This window comes from Schistocerca piceifrons, chromosome 1 (genome assembly GCF_021461385.2).
Source record: "Schistocerca piceifrons isolate TAMUIC-IGC-003096 chromosome 1, iqSchPice1.1, whole genome shotgun sequence".
Lineage (NCBI taxonomy): Eukaryota > Metazoa > Arthropoda > Insecta > Orthoptera > Acrididae > Schistocerca > Schistocerca piceifrons.
The window spans coordinates 886,892,871-886,915,028 of NC_060138.1; the positions used below are offsets into that span (position 1 = coordinate 886,892,871).

The window sequence follows — 22,158 nt, forward strand, 5'->3', positions numbered from 1 at the left end:
TGCCCCACAATAATATTTACTTAATGGTCCATTATGAACTAGCTTTTGGCTTACTAGGTCAGATAACTTAACCCCAAACAGGTAGTTCACACAAAGTCAGCAAGAGCTCATAGCTGTGGAAAGATTGTATCTCAAAGACAAGCAATATTTTACAACAGTATCAATACAAAAACACAATCATACTGTAATACTAAAAGAGGTATTATTATGCTTGTTCCAGTCATAAGAATCGCAAATCTTTGTGTCAGGCAGAATGGCCACCAGAATGTATTAGTGTTGTTGAAGTTCAGTGTTGGTACCAGACCTGATAGGGTATATAAGGGGTGTGAACAGTGTCAGATGTTGAATGTTTACTGTGAAGATGATGTCTGCTGTTATGAGACAGCATAATCAGCAGCTAACAGCATTTGAAATGGGCCTCATTGTGTGTCTCCATTTGGCTGGCTGGTTGAACTATGTGCTACCCAGGTTTGTGGAGTATTCAGATGTGACAGTGATGTGATGTTGGACTACATGAGGAAATGATGGCAGGCACAATTATTGTCAAGTTTTGGTTAATTATGTCTGACCACCACCAGGATAGAGTCCCATATTGTGTGCCAAGTGACTACAACCCTTTCACATCTGTGCTGCCATCTGAGAATAAGTAATGGATTCCCTGAAAAATTCTATGTCATATCACACCACTGGTCAGAGATTAGCAGCAGCAGCAGGAGGACTAAGGAATTACCATTCAATGCATTTAACACCACAATACAACAGATGCATTTGGAGTAGTTCTGTGACTGGGAAGCATGGACTGTTGAAAAATGGCACTGAATTGTGTTCAGTCATGAATCATTGTTCCTCACTACCTAGGATAACCATCACTGGTGACTATGTTAGTGAGGTGGGGAGAAGTCCTATTTTTCCAATGTTTTGGAGACATACAGCAGTGTTACTTCCAGTGTCATGGTGCGGAGAGCCACCATTTATGACTTCAGGTCATGGCTGGCAGTGACTGAGGCAAGTCTGATGGTACAACGGTAGATTATGACCATCCTGCATCCTCATGTGTTGCATGTCATGTGATAGTTTAGTGGTGCCATTTTTCAAAAGGAAAATGCACATCCACACATGGCACGTTTCTGTGATGTTTGGGTACTCACAGAGCCAGTATGATCTCCAGATCTGTCCTTGATAAAACGCATGTGGGACCAACTTGGACCTAAACTCTAACCTAGTGCCAGTATCCAGGATGTCAAGATCCATTTACAAGAGCTGTGGACCAGATTGACTCAGGAGAGGATACAATGGCTTTATCACACCCTTCTCAAGCAAATCAGTGCATTACCCAAGCCAGAGATAATGCAACATCATACTAATAAGTGAAGTCATATTTTCAAGTGCTTCATAAATTTCACTTGATTTTCTAAGCACTGAAATAATGCCATGCATACTGTCAACCCATGTCAATTAAAATACAGAGCAGAAAGACACCTCCTTCACCATACATTGTTTGGAACAGACAAGGAATTAAAAACTTGAAGAACATCTCATTTGCTCCAGAACCAGCTAAACAGCATATTGTTCTGTGTTGAAAACAGTGTATCTCGAGGCAGCTGGACCTTGAAGAGATGAACTGGGAAAACAACAAAGCAAGCAATGGAGCCCCCGGCCTAGACCCATCTGTAAAGACAGCTACATAGTTGTGATGTTCATTTAAAATGTCTGAAAATATGACATTAAAACCAGAATCAGGAGTGCAATTTCTTCTGTACTGCACCAAATCTAAAATTACACTAGGCATCTGCAGTAACAATGGTGGCAGGTGGTTGAAATTCTGGATTTGGGGCTGTACATTCTCCACACCAAGTGATACCAGCACATGTTGCACGCAGATCCCAAATGCCATTGTTGCTTTTGGATGATTGGAGGAAAGATGTTCAAGAGGTAGACAAGCAACAGTATGGTATGCTGTGGGAACTGGAGCTGCAAGGAACTTATATGCCTGAGGAGCTGCCACCAGATAGTGAGTGGTGGTTCCCCAGACTCAGTACAGAGACTGAGTAGGGACTGTTCCTGTAAGCACCGATGATCAGTGTACTTTCCTCATGGTGCATGGTGGATAATGTTAATACTCTTTAGGTAAGAAGGCCTTGCTGATCCATACGCAGCGTGTCTATAGTCTAGCCATGAATGCACAAAGCCCTGTACAACTAGAGAGACGTGCCCTGTCTGCTCCCCACAACCTGTGCCTAAGGCGCTTGATAATATTCAGCACCTACTGGGTTCTGGCTTTCAGGTCTCTCAGGCTCAGGTGTAGTACTCATGATAGTTTGGTGTCAAAAATGAGGGGCAGAAACCTCTCTGAGTCTTTAAAATGTAGAAAGGTGTCCCTGCCTTGCAGGCGAGAATGATTAAAATGAACACACACACACTTATCTGCAGAAAACTGAAACCCCTCATTGCAGTCCACTCCTTTAACCTCCGCACAGTAAGTTGCAGACAGCAGGTCACAGTTGCAACACTGGAGGAAGAACAGGAAACAGCAAAATCATCCACAAATAGATAGCACTGTACAGGACTTCTTATTGTACATGTGGTACTGTTTACGGCTATTGCAAAGAGGGTAACACTTAAAACACTGGCCTGAGGAACATCATTCTCTTACTCAAAAAGATACTACAGCACATCACCAACTTGAGACCGAAAATAATGCTTAGACACCAGCACATGTGAAAATGGGGAGGTGGCCACAAAAGCCCCACGGATGGATGTGCAAAAGCAAGTAGTGTTGTACACATTACTGATATCTAATTATATACCAAGGCAGTGATGTTTACAAATGGAAACTTGATGACTAGCCACCTCTAGGAGGGTCAGGTTGTTGACAGTGGACCAGAATCTCTGGAATCCACCCTGAGAGCAGCTAAGGCGTTGCCTGGTCTCCAACAAGCAGACCAGGTGACAGTTAACCATGAACTCATGGGTCTTTCCTACACAACTTGTTAAGGCAATGCTCTGATAGCTGCTGGGACATGTGCATTCCTTTCCGAGTTTAACAAGAAGTATCAGAATTGCCGCTCTCCATGAGGCAGGAAAGTTGTGTGTCTGCTACATAAGATTAAAACCTTTGAGGATGATTTCCTTTGATGCTGCTGGCAAATGTTGAAGCATACAGTACAACATGTGGTTTTGACCAGGTGCAGTATCACAGTCTCAGACAGTGCCAATTCCAGCTCCCACATAGAGAAAGGACAGTTGAAAGATTCAGAATTTGGGATCTGCAGTTGCACAGTAATGGCAAAATGCTAGATCCCAGCTGACAATGGCTGTAGCTGCCACAAAATGCTCTGCATTATTTGAGCCATCACTTTGGGCACCATTTGGAGACACTCCTGTTTCAGCAACTGCTGCTGTTGGTAAACGGCTGTGTTTACTGGAAATTTTCCAGATGGCTACCCATGCTTTTGTAGAACAAGAGGAATGGTTGATGAGTGTAGGAATGCTTGCCATGACCTTTTCATGCTCTCCTTAATTATACGGTGAGCCTTGGCTCTTGCAACTTGAAAACCTGTGAGGTGTCTGCTGTCAGGTGCCATTTAAACCATCAAAGAGACACATGCCTGTCACAGATTGCTGAACAGCATTCATCTGTCCACCAAACTACGGATCACCTCCAAAGATGACCTGAGGACTTTTTGATCGATAGGTCAGCTGTATGATGGATTACTTGTGTGAAGTGGTCCACCCATACCTTGATGCTGTCACAGTGTTCTGTACAATGTCCAGTTAACCCTTCTGACCATTCACTTTGGTGGCTTCTCTTCAGGTAATGCTCCATCTAGTAGATAAATGCAGAGTTCGAGTTGAAGTCATCAATTATCTCCCACTGATGTGAGTATCAACAGCAACTGCTTGCAGATTAGTAGCCAGGGGGAGAGCAAAGGAGTGCTCTGTCTTATTGAGAAACACTGCAACCCTCTCTTGGTTCTGTTCCTAGTCAGGTCATCTTCTTGGTGAAGGTTATAGCCCCATAGCAAAGGGAGGTCAGTGGTTTAAAACGTTTTCTTGTAAACACAGGCACAATGGTTGTTCCTGTGCTAGCTGTTTCATTTCCTCCATGTATGTCCTGAACCCATTAATGTTCCATTGTATAATGAGAGCCATTTATCATAGGGGTTGCATCTGCACATTGTCTTTCTGCTGGTGATGGATGCTTGGCCTTTGATTTTTTGCTCTGAGTAGGCTTTGGAGCCACAACCACAGCTGTCTGTTGTTCTGGGAGGAAGTGTAGGCTTCAAAGTAACTGCAGCAGCACAATTTTACTGACAAACACAGGTGCTAGTGCTGACACTAGCAACCTCTGTTTGCGTAGCAGCATCAGTCTTCTGAACTGGTTGTTTAAGAGTGGCCTTACCACATTTGCCACAAGTGGCTGCTCCCTTACAACTTAGTGTTGTGACCAAAGTGCTGGCATGTAAAACTGTGCATTGGATTAGGAAAATAAGGCCACATGCTGAGTTGAAGGCAATCAGTCTTAAAGTTCTCTGGAAGTTTCACACTGCTGCAAGGCAGTGTAAATGTGTCCAGTTTCACGAGATCTCCAACCACCCATTTCATTATGTCCTGCATATCAACAATGCCTTTCTGGGATCCTCAGCTTTCAGTTCTTGGTAAATGTCAACCATATCCCTGCATGTCACAACACCTTTGCTGAAGTTCAAGTGTTGTGCATTTCACATTCTATTGCATACTCCCAGATTCATTGAGCTTTCTGGATGTTCTTCACTTCTTGGGAATCAGATGTTTCTACTAACATGGAGCCATTTTTCAAGATCTTGGCAGATTTTAAACTTCCAGCATTTCCCTTTAAACTTTTTTGTCTGGTAAAAAGGTGAAACTTTCTCAAAGCTCCCCTCTTTTTGTTTAATTATAAGAAACGCATTCTAGTCACTAGCATGGTTCCATTACTCAATACTGAAAGAGTCTATGTAATCCCACGTCTGCAGGACTGGCTACATGAGCCCTCTTATTCAGCTGGGTGTTGGTAGTTACCAGAGTCCCAATTTTTCTACTGGGAGGAGGAAGAGAAGATTTCAAAGGATCCATCCTGGTCCCATGAGCAGCTAGGGAAATAAAAGTATACCTAGACAGAACCCTGCATGCTTCAGTAGGCCTTATACAAATGAGATGTGGCAGGTTCCACAGAGATTTCCCACTAACAGCCATTCCACTTCAACTGCTATGCCTTCCATCAGCGTGGAGCACACCTTGAGATTGAGATTTTTTTTATTTTTTATTTTTGTTTTTTATATGGAGGTGCTTACTATCCTTATGCTCTGGGAGGTCAAGCCAAGATCCTTGATCCCTGTGACAAACAATGTTCCAATGTCGCACCACAAAGAGTCGTTGAAGCATGCCCAGAGCTTATAGTGACAGAGGACTGACAACAGTTACCAATCCCCGGTTCAGAAACCCTGAGGTCACCAAGACCATACCCAGTAAACAAATTCTGAGCCCCTGAGGCCAACTACAGTGACATAACAAGTTTTGTAGGGGATAAGCTTAATGAACTGATATTGTAGAGCCTAATTTGAAACCACTGCACAACCATCTTTTAGACGGTCTCCTTCAAAAAATTTTTGAAGGAATTGAATTATCACAGATGATGTATGAGGTTGAAATACCTTGATAAACACAATCTGTTTCATTTAAATGACAAGTAATTCCAATTAACTCTAATTCATATTAATTAGTTAAAATGTTGATACAAATGCCTTAGGAACTATATAAGATTCTCTGCAAACTATCACATTTGTTCCACTGATTTTTAATAATAGATATTACTTTGAATTAATTAGAATTAGTTTTAGTTGGAAAGAAACAAATGTACATGCTGGTTTATAAATTTTGACTTTTTACATTTTTGTAGTGATTTTCATATTTTGTATGTTTTTCCTCCTTCTGTCCCTATGTCAACTGGGTTCAAGCAAGATAAACATCATTTGCATGAAAACAGCACATGAAATCTGTAAATGTCCCTGAATACTGTTTTGGGCTACTGAATCATGTGGAAAACTGGCTTTGAACATAGTGATAATTTGCAGAAATATTCATTTGATTTATAAGGTACTTATTAATCATTATGTAGGGTTTGATTGTTGCCATATAAATGATTTGCAAGCCACCATAATAAAAGAAGTAATATCAGCTGAAGGTAAGCAGGATTTGACTGTTCTGAAAACTTCAGAGTTAGTTAGGCCAGTGACTCTAGTAATTTGATTATACTAAATAGTATGGTGGCAACAGTGACTGCAGCAGGTGGAAGTAAAGCTAGATGTCTTTGTTTATGTGCTGAAAAATAATATACAAACATTACAAAAATTTTGTTTGGTATTTATTAAGTTAGATATCCCCTCAAAAACAGCATGAGAAGTAGTGGTCCTCAGATAACCTGATGACCATGAGATAAATATTTCCTCAGGAGTTGCGGATTTGAAAATCTGCTAAGAAGGCTCACTTTACATAAAGCAAGCTGTGAGGTATGCTAGATCCCAGGATGTATAGGATGCTCAACAGCAAGGTCATCACTGCCTTTAATAAACTAATTTGAGACAAATGTGGCTAAAATGTTTAAAAGTATGGACCAATCTACATCTATAATCTGCAAACTACCATGAAGTTTATGGCACTGGGTACTTCTCATTGTACCCATTATTAGGGGTTCTTCCTGTTCCATTCATGTATAGAGAATGGAAAGAATGACTGTTTGAATGCTTCTGTGCATGCGGTAATTATTATAATCTTATCCTCACAATTCCTGTGTGAGCGATACATTGAGGGTTGTAGTATTCCCTAGAGTAATCATTTAAAGTCATTTAAAGCTGGTTCTTCAAACTTTGTTAATAGACTTTTGGGATAGTTTATGTCTATTTTCAAGAGAATTCCAGTTAAGATCCTTCAGTATCTCTGTGACACTCTCCCATGGATTATACACACATGTGACCATTCGTGCTGCCCTTCTCTATATACATTCAATATCCCCTATTAGTCCTATCTGGTACGAGTCCCACACACTTGAGCAATATTCTAGGATGGGTTACATGGATGATTTGTAAGCAATATCTTTTGTAGACTGATCGCACTTCCCCAGCATTCTACCAATAAACCAAAGTCTAACCTGCTTTACCCATGACTGAACCTATGTGATCATTCCATTTCATATCCCTACAGAGTGTTACACCCAGGTATTTGTATGAGTTGACTGATTCCAAAAGTGACTCATTCATATTATAGTCACAGGATACTATATTTTTCATTTTGTGAAGTGCAAAACTTTACATTTCTGAACATTTAAAGAAAGTTGCCAATATCTGCACCACTTTGAAATCTTATAATATCTGACTGAATATTTAAGCAGCTTCTCTCAGATAGTACTTCATTTTAGATAACTGTATTATCAGCAAAAATCCTAATTTTATTATTACTATTGTCTACGAGGTTATTAATATATGACATGAATGGTAAAAGTCCCAACACAATTTCCTGGGGCACATCATCTCATGATGACTCTCCATCCAAGATAACACACTGTTTCCTACCAACCAAAAAGACCTCAATCCAGTCACCAATTTCACTTTATAGCCAATACAATAATACTTTTGACAATAAGTGTAGGTGTGGTACTGAGTCAAATGCTTTTTGGAAATCAAGAAACACTGCATCTATCTTGTTGCCTTATTCCAAATCTTTTAGTATGTCATGCGAGGAAAGTGTGAGTTGGGTTTCACATTTTCAATGTTTTTGAAAACCATGCTGGCTGGCATTGAGAAGGTCATTCTGCTCAAGATACCTCTTTATGTTTGAGCAGAATATATTCTAAGATGCTACAACAAATTGATGCCAAGGACATTGGATGGTAGTTTTGTGGATCACTTCTACTACCCTCCTTGTAGACGGGTGTAACCTGTGCCTTTTTTCAAGAACTGGGCTTTTTTTTTTAGGGGTCTATGATAGATTATAGAGAGAAGTGGGGGTAACTCAGCCACAAATTCAGTATAGAATCTGACAGGGATTCTATCAAGGGTTGGAGTTTCTTCAACTTTAATTATTTCAGCTGTTTCTCAACACCACTGACACTAATACTTATTTCATTCATCTTTTCAGTGGTACAATGTGTTTCATTCAGCAGTTCTCTTTCTATAGCCCTATGCTATGTTTTATGCCCATTATCCAGTAATCACTCTTTCTTTAGAAGTTTCTTTACAGTGACTGTGGGGACTGATGATCATAGATGTTAAGTCCCATAGTGCTCAGAGCCACAGTGACTGTATACCATGGAGGCTTCCTTACATTGTGAACTATTCTATTGAGTGCATATCTATCCAGTGGATGATCAACTGTTCTCTTTTAAACTTGAGCCAGAGTTCCTCACAATGCTCCTGCCCTGTGCTGAAAGTTTCAAGTTCCTCATTGAGGTATGACATCACTGATTTTTATCTAGTTTACTGAACATATATATCTTTCTTCTTGTTTTAATTGTCCTTTGTACTTTGGTAATCATTGTTGCTACAACTGCATCATGGTCTCTGACACCAGTTTCTGTGTGGTCAGGTCTATCTGTTGCCATTAGATCCAATATATTTCCATCATGAGCAGGGTTCATAACTAACTGTTCTAGGTGGTTTTCAGAGAAGGCATTTAGTAGAGTTTCACAGGATGTCTTATCATGCCCACCACTAATGAAACTGTAATTTTCCCAATTAACTGTTGGATGATTAAAGTCTGTGCCAATTACTACAATATGACTGGAGAACTTATGTACAAGTGAACTGATGTTTTCTCTGAAGTTTTTGGTTACATCAAGAGATGAGTCTGGTGGACAATAGAAGGATCAAATTATCATTTTATGACCGTCCCTGATACTGAGTCTTGCTCAAACAATCTCACATGCCGCTTCAATTTCTATCTGAGTTGATTTGAGTTTTTTGTCTGCTGCGGCAAATACACCACCTCCATTTCCCATTTGCCTATCGTTTTGATAAACACTTAAATTTTCCCCAAAAATCTCACTGCTATCAATTTCAGAATTCAACCAACTTTCTGTACCTAGTATTATCTGAGCTTCATTGCTTTTCATGAGCACTTTGAACTCTGGCACTTTGTTGCAAATGCTTCGGTAGTTTATTATTAAGATTTTAATACTCTCACCCATGGGAGGAATTTCTTTTGATCTTACACTGATACTTCTGGGTTTCCTACAGCTGTCATTATCTGGATTGGATGGAGAGTTGCCTAATATAAAAACCCTTGCGTGCACCCCACACACAGCCATCTACCTGAGTAGCAGCCTCTGATGTGTAGTGTAAACCTAACCTATTTAGGGGGAGCCTACAGTTCTCAAGCCTATGGTGGAAGTCCAGGAAGTCTCAGCCTGGCTTGTCACGGAACTTTTGAAGTATCTGGTTCAGTCCTTTCACTCAACTCAGAACCAAAGAGCCACAATCAGTTCTGGGGACAATGCTGCAAATTGTGAACTCCGTTGAAACACCATGCACAAGGCTAGTCTTCTCAACCTTCTCTGCCAGTCACTGGAATGACCCAAGAATGACTTTGGAGCCCAGACAGCAGGCATCATTCATTCCAGTATGCACCACAATTTTCAGTTGGTTGCACCCTGTTCCCTCAATGGCTGCTGCAATAGGCTCTTCAACAAATTGGATGAGGCCCCCAGGCATACACACTGAGTGAACCTGGTGTCATTTCTGTCTCTTGCTGCTATTTCCCTAAGGGGTACCATCATTTTCCTTATATCTGAACTGTCAACAATTAATAGACACCTATCCTTCTGCATTTGCCTCCTCCTGACACTGGACAAAACAGCTTTCCCCACAACAGATGGAGGAGTTAAAGTGAAATACAGCACCTTGAACTTGTTGGTTAGAGGGATCAGTACAACACCCTGAGCCCTCCCTGATCCTCATCCAACCTATACAGGATGTCTAGATCTACCACTGACATGCCTTCACAGTCAATGAATGAGTAATGACAGATCCTGTTCTTTCTGCACAGGAGACAGAATCCACAGGAGGGAATAGTACTTCAGGTACCTCTGGTACATGTATCACAGGTACATGACTCTTGGGAGCTCTTCTAATACACTGATTTGTAGCAGCTGTCAATTATTTGACAGTAGTCAGGGCGATTTCCAGCTGCTTACGAACACCAACCAACTCATCCCATGTTTGAGAACAGCAATCACAGTGGGGCTCCATTTGGGCTGGGGAAATGTGATACAAGGCAGTGAAGAAAGGACTTTAAGTTAAACTTGCTGATTAGCTTTTAATCTGTAGAGCTAAAAAGTTGCTAATTCTCTATAAGAATTGAAGCAGATACACAAAATGAGATTTCTATTAATGCAACACAAAAACCTGTGATAAAAATTACTAGTTTCCTAAAACATTTTGATGTTAATTATAGTTGCTAGCACCTCAAAAACTGAGTTAATTTATGATAAATGCGGATAATATATAGGGCTACTCCTAGGGAAAACTAGATGTACAATAACACAAAATGTTAGTTAGAAAATCTGCTATAGTAACTAAATCAATCTGCTACAGTAACTAAATCACAAACCCCAGTTTGTTACAAATTTCTCACAGATTTTATGAAACGCAATGGTAGATTCCCAAATTTTTCAAAAACACATGTTTACTTGCATTGACATATGATGAAATTTAGGGGTGATGTATACTTTGGCTGAACTGTGAACCGCAAATGGTGATTAAATTACATACCCGAAGCACTTGTACCACTAATTTACAAAACTTCTGAAACTAATCCATTTCTCCCATAATTATAAAATGAAATTAGAGAATGATTGTTTTGAATGAGGATAGGTCCACTGTCCTTAAAAATCTGAAAGAGCACAATTTAGCTTTTTAAGCCTACAATTGATTAAAAACGATATTAGTTTATTGCAGCACTCATAAATGTTAGAAATTTCACAATATCTCACAATACAAATGGATATTGATACAATCAATGAAAGATTTATGCAGAAGAAGCAATGCAAACTGTAAACTATGTGAATATAGAAGTTTAAATTGACACACGATCTTATCCAAGAGGCCTCACACAAGGTAAAATTCCTAAGTTGACTTTTATATACCATATAAATAAATTTGCATATTGCACAGATTTTTCACTTATCTGATCCTGTGCACACTTCTACACTGGTGTCAGTCTTATGATAAAATCCACTGTGAAAACACACAAATTTTAAATACACAGAAGCTAAATTACTGTAACAGAGGCCTGTGATTTAAAATAGCTGGGAAAAATATTGGATGAAACTGGTACCCTGAAATCACATTAAAATCTTCTACATAATAACCTATGTGAGAGGTCAGATATTGCACAGATCCTTAAAACATGAATCATATTCATTTTGTCATCTTCCTAAAATAGAGAACAGATCAGTGGTAAGCCAGTTGCAGCCCTTACATCTTTACATAAAAAAATGCATTCTGTTGAAATGCCACATACCTACAGATGACTGTACACCACAAGCACTGTACACTGGTTGGTCCTCTGTCTGGAAGAGGAATCCATGGATCAAAGGACAGTGGTCTATCTGGAGGTGCATAATAACTGTTTAATCCTGCCCCAGCAGCTGGGAGGGGGAATGCCACACCTATGTCGTTTGTTTCAATGACTGCAGCTTGTTGGTTCTCAATCCTTGCCACTTCACCCACAGACACTTGATCCTGTGTCTCAACAGTGAGGTAACTGTATGTACAAGGGTAACACACAGGGAAATTATATTTTCAATACAGGGATCTTTATGTGCTTCATCTGCTGCTTCATTAACCTGAGTTCCCACAGGTCTAGGTACTCATAAAAATGACACCTCTTTGCCCTACCTCTCTAGATGAAATGGGCACTGTGGATCATCTGAATATATTTAACTGCTGTGTACAGTCAGTGACAGAATTCATGAGACCTCTCAACTCACTGTTATGTTGAAATGCACAGATTTACTGTCTGTTAACACAGCATAACACACAAGGATATAAAGTGCTACCAACGTATTGCCTATAGATATGGAGTTGAAATACTACTACATTAATACTATATGAATATTGTTAGACTGTTTTAGATAGTGTGAAAGACTATTGCTGCTAATTTATTTCTCTCTTGTGTTTATCATCTATGTTTAATAAACTAACATAAAAACACTATTTATTTGATGCACTGTACTAATAACAATGAATTAAAATTTGCCATGATAATGTTACAAAAAAGTCTTTTTTTAATAAAACAAAATATACCACACTGTCATGAATTAGCAGGATATAATATGCACTTCCACATTCAAAATGTTATGTATCTACATTCAGTCCACAGTCATACTCAAGTAGCATTACAGGACTACCACACAAGTATGACAATGTAGCAGCAGGTTTAGATACATAACAAAATCCAGTTACCAGATCATTCATTACCACAATTAAGTTACTATAACTGACAGTAGCAGAAAAAGCAGGCACTAACAATCATGCAATGCAGCAAGTTTTTCGTTTTTAGATCTACAGGGTTCAGAACCAAGGCAGAGACAAAACTTATGGGGGGGAGGGAGTTGTCTTGGGATTTCTTTGCTGATTGTCGATCTGCCTGCTAGTATCTCTTTCACAGGTGAGGAAAAATCTGATCTTCAGCAAGATTAGAACCAATAATTAATGTACTCTTCTGCTTGAAAGGTGAACACTTTACTGCTGAGCTAGGACACAACCGTGTCAGACAGCACTTGCTTGTCCCAATGATGTCTAAGGCAGAGATTTCACAATGTAAATGCTGAAATAAGCTGCAGTTTCTGTTGGAACAAGCTGCCTGGATTTAAAACCATAATTTTTTCTACCTCTGGTTCATCTGTTAAGTGAGGATAATTCAGAATATTTAATTTAAATGAGTGATTTTGCCCCTATAATTCTGAACCAAACCAGCAAGTAAATCAACAATTCATAGTTGCCATATGATTATACAATGTCACTGATTCTCCATTGGACTAGCAACAAGCAGGTGTAAATCTTGAGGTGGCTGTCAACAGGGAAGCTCATCCTTTGGAAATGTGGTGTTCCTGGCTGCCACTACACTGACTTTGAGCAGAAATACCTGGTATAGGCCAATGAGTTTTATTTGTATATCTGTAGCTAAGATTTGGGTCTAAAGCGAAGTTATGAATAACATCCAGATACACTTGCTGCAACTTGAACATCATAACTAAAGAATGGGGAAACTTCTTTCAGTAGCTTTCCTTTCTTGTAGCTGTCAAAGGTATTTTTGTTTTCCTGTCTCAATCGAATTGCAAACTAAAAAAAAATCACTGGTAGCAACTCACTTTTTTAACATCACCAGATGCTGCTAACATCATGACAAAATAAAATTCATTTTAATATTATATAACTGAAACCTGTATTCTATATGAATGCTTGCACTAGCACTGTCCCTAATACATAATAACAGGAATGAAAAGACAACATAACATTGTTTGTGGTCAATCATGTTTGATAATCAAATTTCATATGTTGTGAATAACATAAGATTCAAATCACAAAAAGAAACCATCCAAGAGAATTTTTCACAATGACCAAAAAATATAACTCAAAAACTGTGAGGATAATCAAACATTGTATCATTGCAGTGGAAGTTCAGCTCAGATTGAGCAGTTGTGATGCTAACGTGCAACAAGGAATAAAAGGTGCCGTCAGTAATGTGTCAAATATGTCATTCTTAATCAAGACTCATTCATACATAAAAACCAAAGAGAGAAAAAGTGCTGTCAATTTGTAATGATTACAGTATAACTGCTGGTGATGCTTTTTCAATATGTTGGTAAATTCCTGATGAATGAAGCTTCTCAGTTTTAAGACAGAGAGGAACCAAAGTGTGAAAAAGAGGTTATCCTAGATGAGCATGGGATGGAATTTCTATACAGTATCTCACAGCTGATACATTTTGCTTGTAGTTTATTTCTCAGGTGTTTAATTCCTAACAACCTCTCTAGACTACTGAAACATTCATACGCAAATTATCGAGATGCCGTTGTTAAATCAACCTGCTACTTTAAATATTACCCCATTTGTGACTGGATCTGACTCAATGGACAACATTAACTGTAACTGGAATGAGATTTTCACTCTGCAGTGGAGTGTGTGCTGATATGAAACTTCATGGCAGATTAGAGCACTTGCCCACAAAAGGCACAGGTCCCGAGTTCGAGTCTCGGTCCAGCACACAGTTTTAATCTGCCAGGGAGTTTCATTAACTGTAACTGCTTTTTATCTTGGAGACTGCTGGAGAGGCTTAATAACACTTTCAAGGTAGTCACTGTGCACACAAACTCATCTCCTGAGGTAATTGCTTAATGGCTCTTGCTTAACTAAGAAGTTGATGGTCACATTAAATAAGATAAAACCAGAAGGACAAACAGGCATTGAGATTAGACACATCACTGTGGAATAACTTCAATAAGTTATGTTTTGGAAAGGCAGGAAATTTAGATGAAATGACATTGATGAAATAAATTAAACTTTTTGAGATGAAATATAAATCATTTCTTCCACAAGTATCTCCCTTTTGAAATCACCACTACACAGCTAACAAATGCCAAATACATGTTACTGAAGCTCTCTTCAAGTCATTTTAAACACTTTGGTAACTCAAGGTCACAGTGAGGTGTGTCTGCCACCTGACACTGTCATCATTCCAGTCCCAGTGCAATACAATCCCCAACTAGCATCCTACAAATTCACTGAAAAGATCAGCAGTGATATACTTTCAGGAACACAGTCAGAAAGAAGGGCAAAGTCATCGACAAACAATGAACATTGATTGGGCATAACACTATTGATTGTTATAGCAAACAGAGTGACACTCGAAACACATTCTGGAGGTACACTATTCTCTTGCTTGAATCATTGTGAAAGAGCATCAATGATCTGATGTCTAAAAACACAATTGGAAAGGCAAGAGTATACGAATATGGGTAGATGTCCTCAGAAGCCCCATTTTTGGAACTGTCCAAGGGTGTTATGTTTGCAACTAGTATCATAGGTCCTCTCAAGAGTGAAGGCTATACCTATGAGAGAGTTGTCTGCCGAGGAAAGATTGTTGTATTCCTGTTTTGAGCAGGTTGAGGTTGTCAAGGGCTGCATCATATAAAATTGTACTAGAAGTGACTAAGTTCTTCTGATTATAGAACTTAGATAAGAAGTCAGTTGGTCAGTTGACTATGTGTTCTAGCACCCTTTATGCTCAGCCAGATTTTATTAAAAAGAAATAAAAGGATTTGGTTTGCATCCTCTTTGAGACACCATAATATGCTGTACTGGACTCAGACTGGTGCAGTCTGGTCTGCTGAGACAATGCACAATCCAGCTGCCATAAAGAAAATTGGAAGGTGTATTTCTCAGTGTTGTAGGAATGGAAATCCCAACTACTACTCTCCATTATGTCCTATGACAACAGAAAACAGGACTCTGGTTGAAATTTCCTGGAAGATTAAAACTGTGTGCCCGACCGAGATTCGAACTCGGGACCTTTGCCTTTCGCGGGCAAGTGCTCTACCATCTGAGCTACTGAAGCACGACTCACGCCCGGTACTCACAGCTCTACTTCTGCCAGTACCTTGTCTCCTACCTTCCAAACTTTACAGAAGCTCTCCTGCGAACCTTGCAGAACTAGCACTCCTGAAAGAAAGGATATTGCGGAGACATGGCTTAGCCACAGCCTGGGGGATGTTTCCAGAATGAGATTTTCACTCTGCATTGGAGTGTGCGCTGATATGAAACTTCCTGGCAGATTAAAACTGTGTGCCCGACCGAGACTCGAACTCGGGACCTTTGCCTTTCGCGGGCAAATGCTCTACCATCTGAGCTACCAAAGCACGACTCTGTAAAGTTTGGAAGGTAGGAGACGAGGTACTGGCAGAAGTAGAGCTGTGAGTACTGGGTGTGAGTCGTGCTTCAGTAGCTCAGATGGTAGAGCACTTGCCCATGAAAAGCAAAGGTCCCGAGTTCGAGTCTCGGTCGGGCACACAATTTTAATCTGCCAGGAAGTTTCATATCAGTGCACACTCCACCGCAGAGTGAAAATCTCATTCTGGAAACATCCCCCAGGCAGTGGCTAAGCCATGTCCCTGCAATATCCTTTCTTTCAGGAGTGCTAGTTCTGCAAGGTTTGCTGGAGAGCTTCTGTAAAGTTTGGAAGGTAGGAGACGAGGTACTGGCAGAAGTAGAGCTGTGAGTACCGGGCATGAGTCGTGCTTCGGTAGCTCAGATGGTAGAGCACTTGGCCGCGAAAGGCAAAGGTCCCGAGTTCGAGTCTCGGTCGGGCACACAGTTTTAATCTGCCAGGAAGTTTCATATCAGCGCACACTCCGCTGCAGAGTGAAAGTCTCATTCTGGAAACATCCCCCAGGCTGTGGCTAAGCCATGTCTCCGCAATATCCTTTCTTTCAGGAGTGCTAGTTCTGCAAGGTTCGCAGGAGAGCTTCTGTAAAGTTTGGAAGGTAGGAGATGAGGTACTGGCAGAAGTAGAGCTGTGAGTACCGGGCGTGAGTCGTGCTTCGGTAGCTCAGATGGTAGAGCACTTGCCCACGAAAGGCAGAGGTCCCGAGTTCGAGTCTTGGTCGGGCACACAGTTTTAATCTGCCAGGAAGTTTCATATCAGTGCACACTCCACTGCAGAGTGAAAATCTCATTCAGGACTCTGGTTTTCAGTGGCAGTGATAAAATTGAAATGCACTGCCATTTCCTGTAAACAGTGTTTGCAGGTGTAAACTGGATACTAGATTGCAGACGTCTCACTTTAGTACAGCGGCTATTGGTTCCCTGACACATTTACCAGGGATCTTCTTTATAGGAAATATTTTACCAAGTCCAAAAATACTTGCCAAATCCTTTGCAATGTTTGCAGAATATGGTTTGCTTTGCAACCACTGCATGCCTGGGAATCTAACCCTGATTGTGAAGTGACACATGGTATTCCACCGTGGGACATGTTGTCTCATAAGTCAGCCTGAGTACTTTGGAACAGATGCATGAGCAGCATTATGGATCACCCTTGTAACGTGACCTACCAAATTCTGTATACTTTCCCACTGTTCAAAAACAGCCAGTTTGATGTACAGTGCCCAATTTGTTTTGCTGAGCATCCACACTCATGACTTCCTTTCAGGGACAGCTACATCTGATGGGTGGATTATCCCACTGTAGTGCTAAAGTGTGTGGTACAACCAGTAATAAGAAGACATAACTCTTGCACCACAATGTTGCTTTCAGTAGCATTACCCTTGTGCTATGTTGCCATAGATCCCAATAATACTTTATGTGCATTCAGTCCTCAAGAAGTAGGAATGGATGGGGAGTTGTGAAATCAGGTGAGAATGAGCCTTCCTATACAGAACTTTGTTGAGTTTTACACTGAAAAACATATCTCTTTATGGAATGTGTGCTTCTATAACAACTACCTGTTAGCTGTTATGAGACAGACAGAAGTGGAGTGTCATTTACCATTATCCCTGTCCATACTGAGTTCATATATGTCCTGAGTACTGGGATATCAACACATTTAAAAAGTGTCTCCTGCACCAGCAGGAAATCTGGGTTCACCAAACCCATACCCAGCTAACAATGAGTGAGCTCCCTTAGGGCCTGGGCCTGACCCAGGAGGTATACATGGCCACAGATGCGATGAGCATTACCTGTTCCCAAGACAACCACGATTATCCATCAAGCTACATGTGTTGATCTGTAATTAGACCCTCTTTACATATGTGATGGTTGTCTTTCTTTGTGGATCTATAGAATGAGTGACTGAAAGTGTGAGCATCCTTAGCAGAACAGAGGTACAAGTGTAGACTGATAGATGCACAAATTAATTACATGACTTTTTCAATTTTCTTTTAATTTATTTACTTTTCATTGACTAATTTAGTTATTTATTTTTGAATTTTCGTATCACCTTCCAGTCAGCAGCTCATGCATAAATATTCCAAGTGCCCAGTAGTCAACTGCCCGATTGTGTCCTAAATTGAGTATTATTTCTGGGGCAACATACTCTGGTGTTCCAGCAAATGTCCATGTTTTACCTCCAGGACCCACTTCTTTTGCAAAGCCAAAGTCAACCTAAAACAACAAAATTATTTCATGAAACATAAATAATTCATTGCTTTAGAAGAAGGACTAGCATTACATTGTTTTTCACAGATAAACATTAAAAATAGACCTAATGTTACTAGTACTAGATGTGTGTGAATTCAAAGAAGTGACACACAGTAGAAAAAATTGTTCATTACATTGAATACATTGTTGTTGCCATTATTACACTTTTGTTTATTCTCTATGTATAGTTTGTGTCTTGGTTTTGATACACCTTATCACTATTATTTATGAATCTTGGTTCATTGTCTCAAACAAGGACACTTACTTCTGTAATGAATTTTTCATTCTGCATTGTAGTTGTCTCTGCCTTGAAGCTTTCAAGCAGACTGAAACTATGTGCCAGACTTGGAATCAAAGCTGTAGCCCTGCCTTTCATAGGTGATGCTATCAACTGAGTGACACGGGCATGACACCTGATCTACCTTCACAGCTTAACTTCTACCAATTCCTTCTACCAATTCCGGTATCTATAGACCACTTTAGAGAAAGTTTAGGAAATGTAAACTAGGAAGATGTATATAATGAGCCAAATGTTAATGATAAATGCAGCATATTTCTTGATAAATTTATATCCCTTTTTGAACATTGTTTTCCAAAGAAAATTACTAAATGTAACACTACAAATTTTTCAAAGAAAGCTTGTATTACTACAGGTATTAAAGTGTCTTCAGAAAGAAAAAGAAAACTAAACAGCAAGAACTAGTAAAGATCCAGAAGTAGTGTTACACTACAAAAATTATTGTAACATACTGAGAAAAGTTGTAAGGAAATCAAGAAATATGTATGTTAGAGAAGAAATTAACAACTCCAGCAATAAAATAAAATCAATATGGAATGTTGTTAGAAGGGAGACAGGAAAGATAACCCCTGGGGTAGGTAGTATTACTGTTAAAGAGAATGAGACCATCTTAACCAACAGTACACAGGTAGCCAATGTATTTAACAATCACTTCATAAGTGTAGGAGAAAAAATTGGTGAGAATAGTTCAAAAGAAAAAGCCAGGCAGTACATGGAAGAGTCAGTTTTGAAAAATTTTAGTCAGATTAAGTTTCATCTAACAACTTCTTGTGAAATAAGGAAAATTATTAAATCATTGAAAAATAAATGTTCTGTTGGAGTAGATGACATCTCCAACAAGTTATTAAAACGATGTGGAGCAATTACTGCTGATGGTTTGAGTCACATATGTAATGCATCACTGACTCTGGTATTTTTCCAGACAGATTAAAATGTGCCATTGTCAGGCCTCTCTACAAAAAGGGGGAAACCACAGAGGTCAATAATTACTGGCCAGTATCCTTGCTTACAGCATTTTCAAACATCTTTCAGAAAGTAATTTACTCAAGAGAACTTAGCCATCTCAACTGTAATGGGATACTTAGTAAATCACAGTTCGGATTTCTGGAATTCAGAAATGCTGTTCCACTGAGATAGCAATATACAAATAGTAAAATGTCACCAGTAGGAATATTCTGATACTTGTCCAAATCATTTGATTGAGTGAACCATGACATTATGTTACAGAAAATACAATTCTATGGTATAAATGGAACAGTATATAAGTGGTTTAAGCCATATCTACAGAACATGAAGAAAAAAGTCTCTTTATATGCTTCAAGTGATTCAAAGGAGTTTGCCACTTCTTCTAACTGGGGAGAAATTACATTAGGTCCTCCACAAGGTTCGGTCATTGGTCCCCTCCTGTTCTTGATATCTGTGAATGACTTCCCTTCTTATGTGAAATGAGATGGTGAACTGTCACTGTTTGCTGATGATACAAGCGTAATTATTAATCCAGTAAAAGAAAGTCTGATAGAAAATGATACAAATAATTTGTCTCTGGGTAAGTTATCAATTGCTTTTCTGTGAATGGGTTTGCTCTGAACTTTGAAAAAACACAGTACATCCAATTTTCTGCTGCAAAAAATATAATTCCTTCAATAAACATAACACATCAAAAGAAGTCAGTAGCCAGGGTAGAGCATACTAAGTTTTTAGGTGTACATATAGATGAGAATCTTAATTGGAAAATTCATATTTTGGATCTCCTAAAGCATCTAGGTTCAGCAACTTTTGCAATCAGAATAATTGACAATTTTGACGATGTGGAAATTAGTAAGCTAGCATACTTTGCATACTTCCACTCTCTCATGTTATACGGAATAATATTCTGGCGCAAAACAACACTTAGGCAAAAGGTATTCACTGCTCAAAAGAAAGTAGTTAGAATAATGTGTGGGGTTCATAGTCGCACATCTTGTAGACTGTGTCTGTTTAATAGGTTAGGAATTCTTACAACTGCTTCACAGTACATTTACTCAGTAGTGAAATTTTTTCTCAACAACATGGACCAGTTTAAAATCAACAGCGACATTCATGATTACAATACCAGAAAAAAGAAAGACCTACACTATCCTTTACTTAACCTATCTTTGGCACAGAAAGGGGTAAAATATGCTGCTATAAAATTTTTTGATAAATTACCAGATGAAATAAAAATGTCTGACAGACAGTAGTAATAGTTTCAAAAACAAATTGAAATCATACCTCCTTGACAAGATGAATTCTTGAACATGAGTAAATAAATCTGGAGATGCAATATATGCGTTTTGTGCCATTTAAGGGAATGAGATAGATAATAGAAATATTTAGGTATAACACTATAATTAAAAAAAAAAAAAAAAAGAAGAAAAAGAAACAACTTGTTTCCTATGCACATTTCTTGTGCATTTGAGACGTTCCACATCATAATGGTTTTTCTGTCCTATTGATCAATGGAACATGTAACAAACAAACTAACTAACTAACTCTCCTAGTTTCAGAGCTGGGCATAATCTAGCAGAAGTGTAACTGTGAGGGTAGGTTGTGAGTCACACCTGAATAGTTCAGTCAGTGTGAGTGATAGCTGCAAAAGGAATGGTCTCAGTTTGAGTCCTGGTATGGCATACAGTCTCAGTGTACTATATGAAGTTTCATGACACACAATTTTTTTCTAAATGTTTTGATTTTTCCTCTCATTTCTCAACTATTTTCTCAAACTCTTGGGGTTTTAATCTGTTCTTTTTTTCCTCTATCTAAAGAAAAGCTGTCCTAAACTCAAAGGTTGGTTTGAGTACCACAGTACTTTATTAGATATGGTTCCATCAGAGTTGATATTGCCTTCCTCTGACCACCAAACTGACATATTCAGTCAAAAGGCGCAGGAAATGACCTGGGGAAATCTCAGAAAACACCATTAGACTCTGGCAAAAAAGGCGGTGACATGCAGAGACAAGAACACAGGAAGAGATTTCTCTTAGCCTGTGTCAGCTCAATTTTCCAGCTTCCTACTACATGTGGTACCCGTTTTAAGCCAAGCAACTCAGTGAAAGGTTGAGTAACTATTCTCAGCAAGAAACTGAGTCGGTGAGCAGGAAGGATTTGGAGGCCAGTGGAAGATTTGCTTCTGATGGCTATACAGTGTACTATTCTGGGTAAAACAGCAACAGCAGTAATGGAGTAGCCTTCACAGTTAGTAACAGATTAAGGAAAGCTGTAACAGGCTGCAGTTATAAAAAATGGTAGAATGTCCATCAGGTTGAAGCCAACCCCACGATCATTCAAGTTTGCGTGTCATCCGCCAAATGTCAAGAGGACACTGTTGATCAGTTCAATGGAGATTTGCAAGAATTACTGCTGCTGACATCAAAAAAGGATATTGTCTTCATAGGTGGAGACCGGAACATCGAAGTGGGAAATCAAACTGTAGAAGATGTTAAGGGAAAATTTGGTCTTGGTAAAACAAATGAAGCAGGACATAGACTCCTATGACTCTGCCACAATAATGCACTGGTTATTACCAATACACTTTCCCAGCTACAAAAACAACACTTTTACATCTGAACTTCATGAGATGGCCAAATCGATTATATACTCTGTAATTAGAGGTGAGATAGTGCCATCCATCCA

The 22,158-nt window shown here is 39.3% G+C and overlaps 1 protein-coding gene across 1 annotated transcript in view; it reads right to left on the minus strand.

Annotated features, from left to right (window-relative positions):
• LOC124793088 (cGMP-dependent protein kinase, isozyme 1-like) overlaps window positions 1-22,158 on the minus strand; it is a 405,887-nt gene that overhangs the window by 81,704 nt on the left and 302,025 nt on the right. The window contains exon 12 of the mRNA XM_047257993.1: window positions 18,010-18,173. Within this exon, the coding sequence (XP_047113949.1) occupies window positions 18,010-18,173 (164 nt within the window). The remainder of the gene's footprint in view (window positions 1-18,009; window positions 18,174-22,158) is intronic.